This window comes from Battus philenor, unplaced genomic scaffold (genome assembly GCF_028537555.1).
Source record: "Battus philenor isolate CCGP_79_NKW_IND1 unplaced genomic scaffold, ilBatPhil1.0.hap1 SCAF_30, whole genome shotgun sequence".
Classification (NCBI taxonomy): domain Eukaryota; kingdom Metazoa; phylum Arthropoda; class Insecta; order Lepidoptera; family Papilionidae; genus Battus; species Battus philenor.
Window position 1 is genome coordinate 4,415,645 of NW_027181694.1, and position 21,856 is coordinate 4,437,500.

Here is a 21,856-nt window from a genome sequence, read left to right on the forward strand (position 1 = left end):
ACGTGACCAGGTGGTAATCAATACGGAACGATTATTTTTATATCAATAGGTTAAAGTCAAATAAAATTGTTATGACTCTTAAACTGTTGGTTAAAAGTGTAGTTAAATTCATTATTTACGTTTTCAGGTTCCATCCCATACCCACCTGATCAATTAACCTCCCTCATCATTCCACGATAGTATATATATAATTTTTATAATAAAATATTTTCCAATAATTCATTCCAAACGGTTAATATAAATATTATTATATATCGAATGTTGTTACATAATTTTAAAACGATAAATAAATAGTGTAATTTCGCATTGTCGAATTCCGTACCGGATTTCCTGTTCCATCGATTCCTGTCCGCGTCCCCACGATGCTCTGACCCTCACCATGAGCTCGTCTGCAGCCGTGGAGCCGTCGTCGCCCGCCGCCACCACACCCTCGTCGCCGGCGCTCCGTGCTGGTGAATACGGACAGTTTCACACATCCACCCCTAATTACATTAACAAGGTAATAATAGAAACTATTATATATTACAATGTGTGACATGTGATGAGTTATGGCTCTGAATCACTATTCAAGACCACTGTCTTATAAGAAGGCACCAGGTCACCAGGAGAAGGAGAACTCACTAGGTGAGACAGACGATATAGTCAATAGGAATGCAATAGATGAAGGCAGTGCAAGGCTTGTCGTTTGACCTTTTTTGGGCAGGCCTATGCCTTGCAGCTAGACATCTCTATATCTTATCATCTATCAGCTGACATGGGGTTGATGATGATTTGTCTTAACAAAGATTTTTGTTTACATTAGCCGCACTCTGGATTCTCATTTAAAGCATTAGTGCCTAATATATTCATATATCCCGTTGGCAGAAGCAGTATCATCCGCCGTTGAACGTTGTTCTACCTGCCACAGCGCCGGCCACACCCCCCACCTACGGTAAGGACACCGGGCAGCGATTGGAACTCTTGTATCTTTAAAGAAAATATCTTATGAATTCAGGCGTTATTTTGCGGAAGTCCATCCTAAGTAAGAAAAGGACCAATAAATAGCTGCTTCCGCTATGTAGCAGTAGTTGTGCAATGAAATGCACCGCCCGCCAGCCCGCTCAGCAACCCGCACTCGGTGTTTGGCACAAAACTGTGTAACATTACTCCTGAGGATGCCTCGTGGAGGAGTGAAACACGTGTTGAGTGATTTAACGGTGGTAGTTGTGTAATTCGCATTGTTTGCCGCATGCGCATTTATCAGCGGGCTGGCGGGCGGTGCACTTTATTGCACGTCTACCACTGCATGTGCCTAAGTGGCTAAATATTGATCCTTTTCTTACTGTAAAGAAAATAAAATGTACGTCGTCATTATTTAAGCTAAAAGATTTCCACTGTTATTATATTTATTATGTTATACATGAATATTAAAATTTGAAACGTTGATAACGCATAGCGTTCATGATAATACCTTATATAAGGGCAGGCCAGATAGCGTGCAGAACAGCGGTTGCTGGAGCCTCAGAGTTCTGAACCGGATACCGGAGGACAGACAACCTTTTTAAAGTCATCAGAGGATGCTGGATGTAGGTCGCTTCTAACCGGTCCTATTGGAAACCAACAGTGGAAGTCTGTCCAGCTGTGGGACTTCCTGCGGCTAAAATGAACGAAACTATTTTATTTAGTTATTGCTTTTTTATTAGTACATGTTTTGTTTTAGATTTAAGTACATTAAATAGTTAGCTGATCTTATGTCTTTTGTTGCGTAAGTTGTGGTTATCTGTTTATACAATAATTAAGTGTTTTTATGACTATTTTGTATTTTTATGTGAAATTGTAATACAATGTAATCGTATAAAATAATTGTAAACGTGTACCGAAGCAAACCCTAAATGGAATGGAATCCCCAAGGAAAAAGGACAAAGGAAGGAAGCCTCCTTCAATTAAACAAAGTTTAGTTTTTCGTCCAGGAAAAGTTAAATTCAGTTTCTAATGTCCTTTTTTTGTTAAATTTGCGAAAGCGTACTTGAATTTGAGGCCATTAAAACTATGAGATAGTTCGATTAATGAAATACTACGGAATACGTCGAAGAGAAACTTTCAAGATTCTTTTAAGTGTTGGCTATGATCCTCGTTTGTAAGGGATTGAGTGAAAAAAAGTAGGATGGCTTACCCGAAGCGACCCTGCCGGCGTTCAGATGGCTGTAAGATGGTGTGATCGACGTGAAGCAGTGCTGGCGGATGGTGATGACTGACGCCGACTATTCCACATGGGGGTCACAACGGGGGAACTTAGAAAACTGTGAAAATAGTTGTTATTAGTGGGAAAGAAAAGTGACGCATTTCTTTATTTTTTTCGAAAGAGCCTTTTTCGAGTTTGTCGGCAACAATAGGGGTGTTTTCAGTTTGATACAGATTTTAGTTGGGCTATTCCGGTTTTCTTATTTATTTTACCTGTGATATCAATGACAATGCTATATAGGACAGTGTATGATATTAAAGATTTTAATATCTATTTCGATCACCATATATAAAGTGATTACTTTAAAATATTTTACTTTATTTTTTTTTGGAATGCGATAGGCTATTAATATTTGGCAGTACAGTCTGCAGAGAAAAATAGAAAATAAAAATTAAATATGTAGTAATCCGAATTTTGAAAAAGCTTTGTTTTAGTGTATTTTCATTACGTTAGTAATTATTCCAGAAAATATTGATTTTAGATAGGGTGCTTACATTTGCAAATAAGCAATACATTCATCTATTAAAGTTTTTACGCCTTTCATCAATCATCCTGTAGATGTACTGAATATAGGGAGTGTTAAAAAGATACGGGTGTATATAACTATATTTGCATTAAGTAAAAGGGCAGCCGCCGTGGTGATGGTGGAGTGATGAAACGCAATACTGATAAATAGGTCCACAATTCGTAAGCGGGGGCCCATTAAAACTTATCGGCTTTCGACAGTGAAAAAATAAAACGTTGGGTTGACTTCACTTTTATAGTAGACAGTTAACATTATAAAATACAAAAGATTATCTAAATAAGAATATTATATAATAATTATAGGGTTTGACATGACAGAAGGATAATATCCGGAATTAAAAAAAAAAAAGTTGGAAAAAACATAATAAATACATCGTATAAATATGGCGTGTTTATCTTTTTAACGCTCTCCAAATCCGGTAAACCTACAGGGTGATTGTTTATAAGTGTACATTAAATTGGTGAATGTTTTAGCTTATTTGCTGTCAATTTATTACACTTATTCAAATATCTATGATTTCATAACTAGCATTTAATTTCATGTCAAATTAAAGTGAAAAGCATTTTAAAAATTCGGATTACTAAAAAATCAAATTAATTATTTTTTACTATATGTCCCTGCTGACTGTACTGACAAGTTATTGGACTGTCGTATTCCAAAATAAAAAATAAATTATCATTATAAATAGATATAAAGGACTTGACAAATAAGCTATACTGTATATCATTAAGTATGATGGTGCAAGTCAGATACAAATCATCTTTGCTAGCAGACAGATAGGAGTAGATTTAATTATATCATCTGATGATAGAAGAAGACCCATCGACGTCATTCTGATAATAGAAGCTATAGTTAGAATCACACTTGGGAAACAAAAGGTTCTAATTCAACCCTACGTATGATCATGGCTTTGTTAGTGGTATTGGATCACAGGGCAATTGTTTCTTCATGTGTTCTTGTTTTATTAAAATTACGGGATCTCATTTGCGTTTAGGCATTGTAAAGAATAGCACTAGCAAATATAATAAATCGCGTATTTAAATTTCTTTTTTTTTCGATATTTTTATGGCCCAAATGTGTATTAGTAACATTCATCTCAAATTTTGTGTTATACAATCAAAACCTATTTTTGTGTGATTTTATTTTAAATTTTAATACAATTGTAATTGATGAAGTTTTCAATTAAAAAAAAACGTTTTAATTGTAATTTTGTTTTTATTTATATTTGACTTAGTATTTTTTATATGTACGTATATATTTCATGTTTGATCGCTGGATTTATTTTTTAATAATGATGGGCATTGTTATGACGAGTAGGTAGACGAACTTTACTTGATGTGCTCAAAGGTTCTGATTTGAGTCCGTAAGGTTACGAATTTCCTATTTGAGACTTTATTTTGTTTCTATTTACCATATAAAAACATATTAAATGTGTTCCAAAATCAAATTTTTATAGTTTTTTTTTTACGCACAAAAATGGGTTTCGGTGTATAGTTCTAGGAAATCTAATTTGTTACACGTTCTCTAGTGTATAACACAGTGCTGTGTGAATAAATACAATGGGTGTTAACTTTTCGTCATCAGGGGAGCCAACTTTGACGCCCCCGCCGAGGTCCCCCGGGGCTGCGGTCGCGACTCCGGCCTCCGGTGACGGACGCAGTCATCCTCTAGACGGCACCTCATCTGATAAGGTAAGTGAATTTAAATAAATTTCATCACCACTCTTAATCATTTTAATCTACCCACAAATACTAACTTTTTTATAGTACATTGCATTAAGTATGCATTTAAATCATCATTGTCCGTCGGGCTAATTTATAGAGTAATCTATTGTTGATCAGTTGAAGGTATATTAAAGGTACTAGAAACATATTTGTTATACACTGGAACCTTTTTTCGTGCGTTCCTTCTTTTGCGCAATTTTAATTTGTGAGTATATTACAATTTTAATTCCATTGAAACATGGTTGATGAAGTTATCAATAAAATAAGTAGTAAGTTTTTTTTTATTTTTATTTAAATGGTCTCCGCTGTTGGGGACCTCTCGTTCCCCTATCTCGTGTGGGACAGGGACTTTTTATTTCTAGTAATTTATTCATATTTTTTATTATTATCATTCTTCTCTTTCATGTATCATCTTATCTGTCGTACTGTTTCTTTCATTCTACAATTTTCCCAGTCTTTCTCTTTCATTCCATTAGCCATACATCCATCCTCAACCACTACATTCTAGCTTTCCTTACTATTTTATTTTGCAACATTACATTTATTGTTCAAATATTTAACACGTATATTCTTTATAATTATCATCTTATATTATACTGTTTATTGCACTATTTTTGGTACTACTATATTTCTTTTATTTCTATATTTTAGTGTTTGTTTTATTTTTACCTATTGCATTTATCACCACCTTCCTGCAGTAGCTGAGGAAGCATTTTCTGTCCCCTTCGTCTTGCATGATGGCCGAGATACTCCTTTCCTCTATCTTTTTGCCCATCCGGCATTCGGAATTTGCGCGCAGTCTTCCGAACGCCGGACAGTGGGCCACAAGGTGGACCACGGTATTTAAGTAGTATGTTATATGTCTGGCTAACGAGACATTTACAGGCGTGTAGTGTAACAACAAAGTTCAACTTGTTAATTAAAAGACGACGAAGGATAAAGCGGGGCAAATGTATTTCACTGTGTACTCAACGCGAGCGATCTGTATACTTGTTTATATACTGAAAATTTTTACAATATCAAATATTTAACATATTTACAAACATAGTATCCTTGTAAATCTATTCGTTACATCCTATAAAACCATTTTAGTAGTAAAAGAAATGTTCCATTTCTTTTTGGGTTTATTTTCCTACGTAGTTTAGAACCTATTCGCCATTTTAATAAATTTACGAAGTTTGTTTAGTATAAACTTGTAAAAAAATTTATTACAATGTGAAGATTTTTTTTTGTAATAAGGATATTTTAAGTGACCACAGAATAACCCTGTCTGAGTTTGTTATGGTTTGTTCTCTGACCATGGTAGAAAGCCTCTAAGTTCTAAATTGTGTGCCATTATAGGACACCTTGATTTTAATTTCTATCAAATTGGGTTTCATCAATTTGAGATCATTGTAAATGATTCTATGTATGTACTAACAATATGAATAACGTATATCTTAATGTATTTTGTACCTAACTCAATGTTTCTCTCTCTGCTTTATTAAAGTACATCAATACCTCGATTTGCGTCGTTTCTTTTCGCGTTTTTTTTCGAAGTTGTGTCGCTGCTTAATTAGTACTAATTTTCACTGTGCGTCGTTAGATTTTCGAGGTTGCGTTGTTTTGGGTTCGAGTCTTTAATTTTTTTTTTGATATTTTCTTTTTTTAATAGATGGCAACACTTTTGTTTCTAATTGCGCCATGCCATAAAAACTCGGGGATTCCCTTTTTAACTAAAAACAACGCAATTTGAATAGTTTTGTTTTCACTTTGTTTTGCTAATTTTAGGGTTCAGTTTCAATAACGTAGTGTGTTGTTTTTTTTTTTTAAATGAGAATAATAAATTTATATAATTTTTTACGTGTTATTTCTGGTTACAAAAAAGGTAAATATTTTTCCAATTTATTTATTGGCAGAGTTACATTATTTTTGTTTTTTAAATGTTTACTTTGTTCAATTTTCTTTTTAAAATTAAGTTTTTCGATACCCTGGAACCTATCTTCGATCTTTACGTGGTTTGCTATAGGAAACCTTAACTCACTTTGCGGCGTTTCAATTTGCGTGGTTTTTTTTGGAACGTAATCACGACGCAAAGTGAGGTATTAGTGTAGCAAAAATTACCAATATTGGAAGGTATAGAAACTATATACAAAATAATAGTAATAGTACTTCTTAGGACCTTCCATTAGATGGGGCGACGACGTAGTGTAAGTAAGAAAAGGACCAATATTTAGCCACTTCCGCACATGCAGTACTCTGTGTTTGGCACTAATCGGTGTAACATAACTCCTGAAGATGCCCCGTGGAGGGGTGAAACACGTGTTGAGTAATTTGGCGGTGGCGGTTGTGTGATTCGCATTGTTTGCCGCATACGCATTTATCAGCGGGCTGGCGGGCGGTGCATTTTGTTCCACGACTACCACTGCATGTGCGGAAGTGGCTAAATATTGGTACTTTTCTTACTTAGGAAGGACTTCCGCGAGGTAACGCCTGATTCCATTAAAGACGTAGTATAATAAGTCGTAAGAAGTCATTGGACGCGGGCAGCGCAAGACGCAAGGGTCAAAGTGGCAGTGGGCGCCTATTGACACACTCAATTTAATTCACTTTCCTCTGTTTAGTCCTTCTTATATGTATACTTTTGAAATTAAATTTTTTCAATCGATAATGATGTATACTTCGCAATTGTCGTATGTTATCTATCATTGTTTGTATATTCTTTGTATGAACCTGTCAGCTGTGAAGGACATTCTATTTTTGACCTGATTAATTACTAATGGTCCGATGACATTTACAACTTAGTGTTAGAGAGCATAGTGAGTTGAAATTAATCCAAGTATCCAAGAGCATACTGGGAAGCTACATAAACCTGTCTAGTTTTTTAATATGTAAGATCAATGTACGGTATTCTTGTTCAAGTTCTAAATTGCCCCATCATTATCATTCCAGTGGTGGGAATGAAAACTTCTGGACATAGACATGCTCCCTAGATTACTAATAGGACCAGTCTACAGCCTATATCCAGTGTCTTTCGACGACCGTAACAATATCGTGTCTCTGCCATGTGACAACATGTCCTATGCTATGCTTGCTAGAACCTTAAGGCTCTATCGGCAATTTGCGCTATAGGCCATAGCCTACTCCCCAGTTCCGAATCCGCTAAGTAATATCGGTTACTTTTGTTAATCCACGGTTTTTTTTATCTTCCTCTTTAAACGTTAAACCCTCTCCGTGGCTCGTCGAGCGACTGTAAGTTTGCTAATGAGGGAGTGGGAGACCACGTTTCAACGTCCTTTCAATGTGTACATACAGGAAAATATCCATTCAATTGATTGTCCATCTAATAATCACTGTTGGGATTCAACCTTTTTGGACTCTTTCATCGGGCGGCTTGTACCACCGGTGACGCACACAAGACTGTCCCATCGGACGGCGTGTACCACCGGTGACGCACACAAGACTGTCCCATCGGACGGCGTGTACCACCGGTGACGCACACAAGACTGTCCCATCGGACGGCGTGTACCACCGGTGACGCACACAAGACTGTCCCATCGGACGGCGTGTACCACCGGTGACGCACACAAGACTGTCCCATCGGACGGCGTGTACCACCGGTGACGCACACAAGACTGTCCCATCGGACGGCGTGTACCACCGGTGACGCACACAAGACTGTCCCATCGGACGGCGTGTACCACCGGTGACGCACACAAGACTGTCCCATCGGACGGCGTGTACCACCGGTGACGCACACAAGACTGTCCCATCGGACGGCGTGTACCACCGGTGACGCACACAAGACTGTCCCATCGGACGGCGTGTACCACCGGTGACGCACACAAGACTGTCCCATCGGACGGCGTGTACCACCGGTGACGCACACAAGACTGTCCCATCGGACGGCGTGTACCACCGGTGACGCACACAAGACTGTCCCATCGGACGGCGTGTACCACCGGTGACGCACACAAGACTGTCCCATCGGACGGCGTGTACCACCGGTGACGCACACAAGACTGTCCCATCGGACGGCGTGTACCACCGGTGACGCACACAAGACTGTCCCATCGGACGGCGTGTACCACCGGTGGCGCACACAAGACTGTCCCATCGGACGGCGTGTACCACCGGTGACGCACACAAGACTGTCCCATCGGACGGCGTGTACCACCGGTGACGCACACAAGACTGTCCCATCGGACGGCGTGTACCACCGGTGACGCACACAAGACTGTCCCATCGGACGGCGTGTACCACCGGTGACGCACACAAGACTGTCCCATCGGACGGCGTGTACCACCGGTGACGCACACAAGACTGTCCCATCGGACGGCGTGTACCACCGGTGACGCACACAAGACTGTCCCATCGGACGGCGTGTACCACCGGTGACGCACACAAGACTGTCCCATCGGACGGCGTGTACCACCGGTGACGCACACAAGACTGTCCCATCGGACGGCGTGTACCACCGGTGACGCACACAAGACTGTCCCATCGGACGGCGTGTACCACCGGTGACGCACACAAGACTGTCCCATCGGACGGCGTGTACCACCGGTGACGCACACAAGACTGTCCCATCGGACGGCGTGTACCACCGGTGGCGCACACAAGACTGTCCCATCGGACGGCGTGTACCACCGGTGACGCACACAAGACTGTCCCATCGGACGGCGTGTACCACCGGTGACGCACACAAGACTGTCCCATCGGACGGCGTGTACCACCGGTGACGCACACAAGACTGTCCCATCGGACGGCGTGTACCACCGGTGGCGCGTGCTATATTGTCCCATCGGGTACCACCGGCGTTCACTGTTTACGTCAACAAAATCTTCGTCTGAAGAGGTAGAAAGTATCCGTAATCATGATACGCTTCTCCTAACTCTATTTTTATATTCATCAGAGGAATCGTTCATTTCCACATCCACACTATGGGTATTTATAAGGGAAAAATTAAGAAAATATTTTAACCACCTTCCTAGTTGTTCTTACTGAATCTATGGTCAGGATACAAAAACGGCACCAGCTACACAACTTGTAAAATAAGACGCGCGTGCGCAGGTCTGAAAAAGCGAGAATGAAGGGCGGCGTAGATTTCTACGCCGCCACTGGGTGAAACACATGCAAATCGGCGCCGGCGTGAACGTGTTAAATAACAGATCCGGTGCAATAATGAGTGCCTTACATTATAAATAACTAATAAACTTAAATTATAATTTAACTAATACCTAAATTGTAGATCATGTGCTGTTTGGTCTTCAATTAAAAGTTCATGTTCTCTGTTACAGTCATCGGAGACAGCGGCTGGCGTGTCCCGTACGCCGAGTACGGCACTCTCCCGTAAAGAGAGCTACAAAGCGCAGAGGCAGCATTACAGAAGAGAAAAGAAGAGAGCGGCGTCAGCTCTGTTACACTCCATTGAGGACCCAACCGTCGTCGTACTAGCTGACTGGCTAAAGGTAAATTTGTTTTGTATTAGACATTAGGTACATCGCTTCTGCAGCTGGTAGACGACATAGTTCAGGTCGTGGAGCTACTATGTGAGGAGTGCAAACCAGGTCATCGTGGCGATCTTTGGAAGCCTATACAAAAAAAGTTTACAAAATTATAATAAAAATATAGGTGAAAGTAAACGGAACTGATTCAAGTATTAATTAAATATCTACGTATATTCGTACGTATATTTATCTATGTATATTCAATTATAAGTGATTTATCAGAGTAGGACAAAAAAACTATGACTATATATAAAACTTTAAAAAAAAGATAGGTTAAAGGTAACATGTCTTAGTAGTACCCAAGGGAATAGTGTAATTCTTTCGCAATATTTTTTTCAGTTACCTCTCCATAAAAGCCTTAATGAAATTAAATAGATTCGACCCGGTCTCTTCAGTTACGTTAGTATAATAACAAATTTCACTGAAGTAAGAAAAGGACTAATATTTAGCCACTTCCGCACATGCAGTGGTAGTCGTGCAACAAAGTGCTCCGCCCACCAGCCCACCGACAAATGCGCATGCAGACTGCACAACGCGAATCACACAACCGCCACGTCAAATCACTCAACACGTATTTCACCCCTCCACGGGGCATCTTCAGGAGTTATGTTACACCGATTAGTGCCAAACACAGAGTGGCTTCTTTAAGAATATATTTATTTATAATAGTAAATACTTGTTATTACAGTCCTTTAATTTGTAAATATTTGAAAAACGAACATATTACTCCTCTTTTATCTAGATTAAAATAGGTTTTTGCTCTCTTTGTGTGTGGTGGCCCGTTTTAAGTGGTCACTTACAACGGGTCTTACAAAAAGGCTCAAGGTCAAGGCGTAGTTAGGGAATCGCTCGTCTGAATTGGCAGCGAGCGGAGCACACCTGGGCAGCTGGAGCCGAAAGGTTATAGAGTGGTGACCACGAGACAGTAGATGCGGCCTGGGCATGCCCTCCACTAGGTGGACCCACGATATAATTCAGGTCGTGGAAAGTCGAAGACTGGTCATCGTGGCGATGTATGTAAGAGGCCTTACGCCTTGCAGTGGGCGTCTATCGGCATGAAAAGAACAACAAATTTCGCGATATTTCTTTATGAACCAAAACTTCATCGTTGTTTCTTTATAACTAATTTTGTCACCAGTGCCATTGAGACCCTTTGATTTATATTAATTTTGTGTCATTAATCTCATTAATTGTACTTTTACGTCATATTTTTATTACTATTTTCTATTATACTATAATCTAGGTTTTTCTAATGTATTTCATATTTAGATTAATCTTTTGTTTTGTAATCTGACAATATATTGATTATTTGTTATATACAATTTTATAAAAATAAATGACGGGATTTATTTATTTTTATCACTATATCTAATATATAAAATTTCCATGTCACAATGTTAGTTACCGCACTCCTCCGAAACGGCTTGACCGATTTTTATCAAAATTTTATATGCGTTTTCAGTAGGTCTGAGAATCGGCTACTATTTATTTTCCATACCCCTAAGTGATAAGTGTTGTACATCCCCAAATTTATTTTTTAGACAATTTTTTTGTTTTTATTTTTTTATGATACAGCACACAAAAATAGATACAACTCTATTTTAATTTTCACCCTTCTACGATCAACTCTTATTTTTTATTTGTTAATTAAAATTAACTTTTTTTTGCAAAACAATGTTTGCGGGATCAGTTAGTATTACTATAAATAAAGTAATAATAAAAAAATAATATTGAGCACTGGTACGCAGACATAAGGAGTGAGACTTGCGATCGTAGGTCGCATGTTCGATATCCGGGGTACAATCTAACAGGCTTCATATGCATTAAGCATATAGGATTGCCACTGCTCACAAATATGTTTCCAGATGAATAGCTGCGTCTTCTGCGTACGATAATACCAAACTGCAATCCCCTACCCGCCTGCCAAGTGTGGCGATTATGGTTTAATCCCCCCATAGATATCTTTGGGAACGCTTATACCTGCCAGCAGGCGCTGGATGTGGTCTAGATGAGATGATGATTGACCTTATGGGTTAAAAGTACGAGAGTGTTGATAATTTCAATCTATTTCCAGGTCCGAGGTTCACTCAAATCGTGGACTAAACTATGGTGTGTTCTGAAACCGGGCCTTTTGCTGCTGTACAAGAGTCCTAAAGCGAAGGTATATCTATATATACTCACCATATATATACTAGTTATATTTATTATTAATCATATATAAAATCATCGTCACAGAACATAGAAAGAGCTACTGGATTACTGAGAAAAGTAGAAGATAAAAAGTCTGTAATTTTTAACCTTTGCATGGAATTTTATATATAATTAATAATAAATATACCTAGTGAAATGTGCGTACAAAACAGAAGATAGATGAGAAGATCATTCTATCTTCTGTTTTCAGCAGCAGTAGTAATATAGAATCCAGTTATTGACTTGATCAGACAAGCGGGTAGATGATCGTCTACTTGGTGTTTTATGGTATTTTGTAGTTTGTCGAAGTTATCTTCAATCTGTAGGCGAAGTGACCAAAATAAGTTAAGGCTTGGTCATATATATAACTTAAGATTTGATGTAAATGCCCTGTCTCAACATCAGATAGGTGAGTACGGCAGGTCCTCAATAACAGGTCATAAAATAATAAAGGAAACTTTGGACTTGAAAAGGAATTTGTTCAGGATGAACATTGATGACACTTGGTGTTAGATGATCAAGTTAAGGTTTTTGAGAAAAGGAAAGTGTTTTTCATTAAGACCATTTTTTGGCATTTTCTTGGCATATAAAAATGACAAATTGGTAGTGCTGTTATCGAGTTATGCACGTTACAATAGGTGATTTATTTATATTTATATAGAAATATGTATGATGATCAACAGAGCAGCCACTGGGTGGGCACTGTCCTGCTCACGTCGTGCCGGGTGATAGAGCGGCCCAGCAAGAAGGACGGCTTTTGCTTCAAGCTCTATCATCCGCTGGAGCAGAGCATCTGGGCACCAAGGGGACCACACAACGAGACTATAGGTATAACTTATATTCTTTAGACTCCTAGATCCTGTAATGCTTCAGGTGGACCTCCTAGAGTCCACGTAAAGTTTAGACCAGTGTTTCTGAACCTTTTTTTGTGCCATTCCCTATATTAGCATTTATGAAAATTCCTATACTTCCTACTCCCCTTTATGTAACATACAAAAAAAGAAATAACCAGAAAATTGTTAAGGAAATACAGTTATTTTAATAAAGATAAAAACCTAATAATTATTTATCACAACTATTAAAAAAATCGATTGTTTTGTTAAATGTTAAAGCCCCGGAGCGAGTACAAACTAGTGTTGAGTCTATTTTCGAATTGTTAATAATCAAATTGCCCACGTGTGAGGTGTGGGCCTCACATTGGGTAACACTGGCTTAGATGGAGGTCGACGTTGGCATGACAAAAAATAGGCGTTCACAATTAATAAACGAGGTCCACGAAATTTTATATGCTTTTGGGAGGAACAAACAAAAATGCAGGTTCGTTGGTGAACTCACCTATGAACTTCTACGACTGTTACTTGCAAAAGCTTGAATATTCTAAGAAGCTTGCAAAGAGCCTTCGTCGTCCGCAATAACCTTGACGTTTTTGTCGAGTTTTAGTAGGATGGTAGAAATATAGTTACTAATTTTCCAACAGGACTTATTTGAAAGTGGTCTTTGAGAAAAAAATTCTGACGACTTCCGCTTTAAGTAGGCTATGATTTTGTAGTATTTGCACCGTAGTTCTCGCAAAAACGAAAGTGTACCGCAAGGTACACTATCTCCCTCTAATTATTAAACGGTTTTATTTAGTTCGACCCATACGGAATTTATTTTGATCCAAATTAGAAATTAAAATTTAAGCACCTTCCCGTTGTCAGATTGATCTGAAATTTGGTACATACATTTAATTTAGATGACAATACAATATAATAAAATCAATAACATTATAAATCTAAGATGGCCGCCGATACAAAATGGCGGATTACGTATTTTTCCTTAACCCCCTCAATATGGGTATCAAATGAAAGGGTTACTAGTAAAACACGATGATTATGTCAAAATTTAAAATTCAAGATGGACGCCGTTCCAATATGGCGGACTAGGTACATATTTTTCCACAACCACCACAACATGGGTATCAAAAAACCGTTTAACTTAAGTTTTTTAAATGTATTTATTTTTACATTGTTCATATAAAGCTCCGGCATCTCCTACTTAGGTTTTGTCAAGAGTGCCGATTGGAGATATGGAAAGCAGAATATATTTCTTTTACATATTAATTAATATCTTTAAACTTAATATCATGTGTAGTTTTGAAATTGTAATTATGGAAATAAGCCTGCTAAAGCGCGGTACAGCGATTATTGTATCACTATAAAATCTTGCACGATGAAATTGCCACCCTAAGATGGTGACCATAACCTGGAGTTTTACAAGCTATGGCGTGTATGAAGATGTTACATATATCCACTAGATGGACCCACGATCTTGTTAAAGTCGTAAAAAGACGTTAGATGTTTGTCCGCTTCCAACTGACCCAAGGGGTTGGTTTTAGACCTTCAGTGAACGATCTACGAATGAAATGATGATGATATAAACCTAATTAACATTATAGGTCATTCTATTCGTAGACACTGCTGAAGACTGGTACAAAAGGAGTAACATAATGTGCCGCAAACTTTACAAAAACTGTTACCATCCTCAGAACAGAACTCGATGAGTATCAAAATAAATCACTTAAGTTACGTAAGCTGGAGTGAGATGGAGGCACCGAGACCAATGAGCTATAAGCTTAGAACATTCTAGAATTGTGTTCTAATAACATATGCTTGTGGATCCAGGAGCAGTTGTCCAACCGCTGCCAACAGCTCACCTGATCTTCCGAGCGCCGTCGCAAGCAGCAGGTCACTGCTGGCTGGACGGCTTGGAACTCGCACTAAGATGCAGCAACGCTATGCTCAGGTTCGTAACGAGACTGAAGAAAATACAACATTCCAATGATTTGTTGATTTATACACGATAGAACAAAAACCATATTAATACTTCATCGGTTCGTATATCACAGAGAATGCCATTAGGTTTATACAACTGATTTTTTTCCTATCACTGACTCTCTTAGTAGTGTTGGTAATGTTGGTCAGACAATAGCAACCAACCAAGTTATGGTTTCACTCTCTCAGGCATTCTTAAGAGTGTCCTGTTTGACTTTACGAATGTTAAACAGGATACCCTGTTTAAGAAAGAGACTAATATACAGCTACTTCCGCTATGCAGCAGTAGTCGTGCAATTAAGTGCACCGCCCGCCAGCCCGCTGATAAATGCGCGTGCGGCAAACAATGCGAAACACAACTACCACTGTTAAATCTTGAGTGATTTCACCACGTGTTTTACCCCTCCACGGGGTATCGTCAGGAGATGTTACCTCGACCAGTACCAAACACCGTGTCTCGGAAGTAGCTATATATTAGTCCCTTTCTTAGTTAGGATGGACTTCCGCAAGGTAACGCCTGAAACTATTAGATATTTAGGATACCCTGTGCCGAGGTCCTCGCGCGAACATTTTGTGAACAGCCTTCACTTTCTATAAATATGCTATTTTCTGTGTGATAATATTTTTTATTTGTCCCAATACTGCATTCGTGATTACACTTAAATTGGTTAGTTTGTACTAGAAGTATTTGCAAAATAATTTTAAAATTAAGATGATAGTTTACTTGAGAGAAATTAATATTCTCTGTTATTAAAAATATATTAACTCAAAGTTTTTGCAGTATATATAATATTTATCAAAGATATAGACCTAAATTAGTTACTTATCGGTCTCTAGGTGTTCTCGGTCGCGACCAGAACAGACTGTGGAACCGGAAGCGCCCGCCACTCAGACCAATATCTCCCACGAAGAACTCGAAAAACACTTTAACGAACACGGTAAGTGAAGCATCTAGAATTTACTAGAACATTTATTGATAAACAAGGGTATTTCGTTATAAATTGACTTACCAGTTATATTACCGGGGTATAGAAAATAAATATTTTATTAGCATTTCAAAACTACTAATTAATTATTTATCGCGTGTGGTAATATCTACATTACTACCAAAAATTAATTCGTTGGGTAGCTTTAGTACAAATGTACTTTACTTAATAAAATTTACATTAAGATATTATTGTGTGACTATTAGCTATTATAGTGGTAACTAAACTGCGTCTCTCGCATTGTGAAGAGGGTGGATGGGTGGTGCTTGTGTTTAGGGTATCTGCCCCTAACTTTCATCAGTCCGGTCCACCGGTTTCGGTAGCATTATAAATCGCTACCATTTCCTACTGACTGGATAAACTTACCCTTATATTAATCACATAATTGCATACATATTCCAAATATGTTAATTTCATTAATAATTGTATTTATTTTAAATATGTTTCAAGGTGACTTTTTTATTTCTACACCTTAAGTAGGATCTTTGAGAAGATGTTTAAGGTAAAATGTATATCTTTATTGTGTGAGAATTTAAAAGATAATATATATTTTTATTTTTTTTTCTTCATTCCTCTTGGCCTATCACGTATGTGCTAAACATCGCTCGTAAACTATTGCTAAGTTAGCTAAGCCAGTTGAAGTGTCAAACTGTAGTTCGCCAATACCAATCATGAGCATACACGACTATTCACCCAACCGATGCAGCTCAACTGACCCGAAGACAACGAAAAAGAAACCAAACAAGACATCAAGATGGGCCCAGTTCATAGAGTCCATAGAGATATTGTCCAAAGAACACGATACGAGTGACTCGCAGACTCCAGAGAGCGATAAAAAAGATGGCGGATTCCTGGACTTCTTGAAGAAGAGAGAGATAGAAAGACATGTACCTTCAGAAATGAAATTCCAGAAACGATTAAGCAAGAGCCTTGCGTCTAGTCCATTGAAAATTGAAACGTCAAAGAAGACACCGATTTTTAAATATTTCGATATGCCTAAAACGACGACTCCTCTGAGAGACAAGACGGATAAAACACTAACCCCATCTAGTACGTTCGAGGGTAACCTCTCCGGGAAAATCCTACCGAAACGACGAAGCTCAACTCCGTCGACATCAAAGTCAAAATTGGTTAGAAAACGTATTAGTGATTTGAGAGAGTCGGGGGTGAAGACTGACTCGGAGAACGATGAAGTTAAATCTATGACGAGGAGATATGAGGGTAGTTCGGAGATAATATGCGATACCGCTGATAATATACTGATAACGAAGACAGCGCCATCTGTTGAGAGGTTCAGAGAAACTAGCACCTCGTCGACTGACGATTGTGACGTTCACTCTAACAGCCGGTGAGTCGATTGGCGCTTCATTGGTGTCAAGTGATCTCCACGGGCCGTAGACAACCAATCATCGTCTCTTAAAGACATATAGACTCATGCGTTCTATTAAAAAATTTAATGGATTTAGGCGTTACCTCGCGGAAGTCCATTCTAAGTAAGAAAAGGACCAATATTTAGCCACTTCCGCACATGCAGTGGTAGTCGTGCAATAAAGTGCACCGCCCGCCAGCCCGCTGATAAATGCGTATGCGGCAAACAATGCGAATCACACAACCGCCACCGTCAAATTACTCAACACGTGTTTCACCCCTCCACGGGGCGGCATCTTCAGGAGTTATGTTACACCGATTAGTGTGGTATGTGATATGTGCGGAAGTGGCTAAATATTGGTCCTTTTCTTACTTTTGTTAAAAAAAACTAAACTTAACGGAGGTAAAAGGCAATTCTTATATTGATTCATTGGAATCTTTTGTAATTTAATTTATCCATATATTTACACTTGCATTACCATACATGGTGATTCAATATAGATGCAAAAGTTTAGAAGAGGTGAAATATAAAGCTTATTGTCTTAATAAATTTATTTAGTAAGTTTTACAAATTCTGTTATCAAATCCATTAACAAAACGCATATTAAAAGTAAATTGACGAAACAAAAAAGTTTATTATTCAATAAACAAATATTTGAATGATTAGAATCCTCGGCAGTGATGTCGACTGAATATTTTGATTTCATTTAGGCTATATCTGATAGAGTGTATATGTGTAAATCTTTGTTAAACTTTCTTAAAAGAAGTGTTGTTGCGAAGATTCTCTTTGCGAAGCAGAGTAGAGTCGAAAATAAAATACATTAATAAAATAAGCTAGATAATAATTTGACGATCAATAAGAGTTCTATTAAAAGTTACAATGTTGAAGAAACGTATTTTATCTTTATCTATTTAATATACTTTTAATTTTAAATTAAAAACAAAGGAGAGGTTGGTCTAAGATATCTTGTAAAACTTATATTAGGAGGTCCGGAAAGTAATGTCGTTTCTGTCTACATATTTGACAGAAAAACCGATTGATTTGTTACCGCTACGGCATTGAAAATTTGTACACTAGATAGCAATGTTGACAACGAAGGTGAATATATTGTTGATTAGAAATAAAAACTTGTGAAAAATGTAGTGTGAATTTAACTTAAAAAAGCGACATTACTTTCCGGTCACTCTAATGTATGCGTTCACCGAGATCTATGAAGAATTTGTTACCTTTTTGAAGATTAAAATGTTTAGTTACTTTTTTATTACGAACAAACCTATCACGTCATAGTTATTCGAAGTGAATGGTTGACTATGGACCCCTGGGATTGCTCTATACCACTATATGATTGTGTTTTGAACATATATATGCTATATAAACGTATGACTGTTTTATAGCATAGCATACCGTCCCGAAACTCCTCCGAACGGCAAGTTCTCGCTGATAGATTACGCGAAGTTGCCCTCCTCCAGTTTCGAGGCTCTGAAATCTGAGAGGAGGGAATCGAGGTTGTCCTCCCAAAGTGTCTACGTAACCGGCAAGGTGTTGAAGAACGGTGAGGGTGTGATGTAGACGCTAGCTTGTGTTCATTTTGTTTTATCGAGGCACAGAAAACAATGAGTATTATAGATAAAATATATTTAGACACTTTGCTCAATTTAGTGTTCTTTGCTCTGTCTATACACAAATAATTCTCGGGTTAACGAGCAAGGAACGATTGTGCACAGATTACTGTTAAAACAGATTATTATTTTTATATATTTAATTTAAATATTGACCTTAAAATGCACTTAGATTTTAAAACACACACACACACATATATATATATATATATATATATATATATATATATATATATATATATATATATATATTTATATTTATATTTATATTTATATTAATATATATGAATCTCGTGTCACAATGTTTATACTCAATGGACTTCTAAACCACTTAACCGATTATAATAAAATTCGCACACCATGTGCAGTTCGATCTAACTTGAGAGATAGGATAGTTTAAATGTCAAATTATAGTCGCAATTTTAATTTATTGCTAATTATTGTCTGTTATTATTTGACAGTCACAATTATCTGTTAACTCCAAATGATTCTAACAGATGTCGATACCTTTCGACTGGGTTGAGTAAGTAATCAATAGATGGCGCTGCTATGGTAAATCTACGAACGTGTCATATAAGCTACATTTTAACAGCATAATTACCACGTGTTGTTGACGCTATAAAATTAATTAAATTTATTTTGTAGTGAACGAAATACCGTATAATTCAATTATTTCCACTTTTTAAATTTTCACAGCAACGCGTGGCCGGGTCAGCTAGTATATATATATATATATATATAAATTCTCGTGCCCGCGTTAGTTACCATACTCCGAAATGGTTTGAAAATTTTTTTATGAAATTTATATATTCTTATATATTCATATTTTTATATATTCTGTAGGTCTGAGAATCTGTGGTAAACTATATTATAAATCCCTGAGTGATATGAGTGATTTATTTTTATAGGATTTGGTATATAAATATATACCACGAATAATTTTCACGCTTCTACTATCAACCCATATTTTTTCACATATTCCATGCTATGTGGAGTGTACACGACCCCGCTGCATTTTTCGTTCAGGCCAATTGCAGTTCTCATTGAAAAACAAAGGATACTTAAACAAATGAATTGTAGGCTCGAATATAGATAACTTCACATCACGTGTGCGTACGTAATGCATATTAAAATTGATAACCTTTTCCCGCTAATTATAGCTTTTCAGTATCGAAATTGTGTACAGAATACGTCTTAAACGACTCTTTTTAATTTTTAAAGTGTGGGTCGTATAAGCACCACGCGGCTGAATGGAAAATCTTCAAAAATTGCCGTTGCACGGAACGTGTTACTAGTAATATAGGGTGGGCCATAAATTTTTGCACTTTTGAAACATATGTAGAAATAAAAGTACAAATGCTATTTTGTTTATGATTTATTTACCGTAATTATCATTTATTTTTTAAAAATTCATCGTCGAGATGTGCTCCGTCTCGCCGTTGGCACTCCTGTAATCGACTATTGTTTGTGTGTCGTGTTGCTATTTGCAAAAATTTTTGGCCCACCAAATTTCTACCCTTGGCGGTAGATATTTGGTCAGTTACCATCGATTACTTGACAATAAGTAAACTATTATTTTCTATCCTATAAATAATTTATGTTTGCCGGGTCTGCTAGTTAACGGAAGCTGCAGATGCTACTTGGGCAGCAGTATAATTGTAATATATTTAAAAATTAAAAAAAAATATATATTACCCGCCGGATTGCCTCAAATACAATTTTCATTCGTCGCTGTATTGACCAACTTCTGGAAGTACATTCACTAGAATTTTCTCGAAGTACCCACATAAATATTTTATTTTAATATTTTCGGAAAAGTTAGCAGCTGGAATAAATACCAATAATACAACGTAAATATTAAATTAAAGCCATTTAAAAATTTAAAAATATGCAGAAAACAATAAAAATGAAAATATGTAGTGTTAGGTACCTCGTCTTTGTCTGTGCCGGGACTGTTTCTTCAATCATGCGTCAATGTGCTTGTTTTGCGTCTTTATAGTTTAGACATCAAAAAGTATTTATATTATAATAATAAATTTTAAATCAGCGCCTTATATTTAAAAAAAATATATTATGCAATCTATTTTTTACGCGAGAAAAAGCATTGCCTTTTTAAAACGGACTCTTACTGCCTCTCAAATAGTATTTGCGAATTCCGTGTTTAGAGTGGCATGGCGCAGAGGGCCCTTAGTCCAAAACCTCTTTCAATTAGAAACAGCGGTAGCATGTAGTAAGTCGAATTCTTGTGATAGTTCGTTGAACAGTCTGTACGCTTGTTTATGGAAATTATTTCAACACTGTCTCGCCTTTGATTGTTATTAGTTAATTTCGGCACAACCGGGCGGTGCCTTTATGTGATTACCCTACATTGATGGCGCGATGCAATCTACAGCTAGCGCCATCTATCGTTACCGACTGAAATAACATAATACAATAGTATTTTTCAACGTCCAATTAAAAATTGTTACAAATTTTGTTGACAGAACAGTAGTAACTTTATCTATCACCAATCAACATCATCATCATATCTGCCGATAGATACCAGAAGGCTTACACCAGTGGCGTAGCTAGGGGGAGGCGAGCGGGGCGGCCGCACCAGGCATCACAAGTAGGGGGGCACCAAAGTTGAAAATAATTTTTTTGAAAATTTTTTTTGAATGATGAATAATGAAATGTTAAAAGAAAAATGAAAACCATAAATTAAAGTAAATAACATAAAAAGAATATCGATTTTACTATTTTTGTGCTAAAAAAGTTGTTAAATAATATGAACATTAAAAAAATAAACGGTTACAAATTATAATATACACAGTGTTTAATCCTTTCATTCGCAAAACACATAGTGTTTTTAAAAGGGCTCTAAATGACAAAATAATAAATTATTACATTATTGCAAGATTATTTAATGATAAATAGATT

General features: G+C 37.3%; 1 protein-coding gene across 1 annotated transcript; it reads left to right on the plus strand.

The window, feature by feature from the left end:
* The first annotated feature begins 231 nt into the window (after positions 1–231).
* Positions 232–15,909, plus strand: LOC137927269 (oxysterol-binding protein-related protein 8-like). Its single transcript, XM_068771048.1, has 8 exons — positions 232–499; positions 865–931; positions 4,332–4,438; positions 9,751–9,921; positions 12,035–12,121; positions 12,834–12,978; positions 14,814–14,934; positions 15,801–15,909. The coding sequence occupies exons 1-8, from the start codon at positions 380–382 to the stop codon at positions 15,907–15,909; spliced, it is 927 nt and encodes a 308-aa protein (XP_068627149.1). The 5' UTR covers positions 232–379.
* The last annotated feature ends 5,947 nt before the right edge of the window (positions 15,910–21,856 follow it).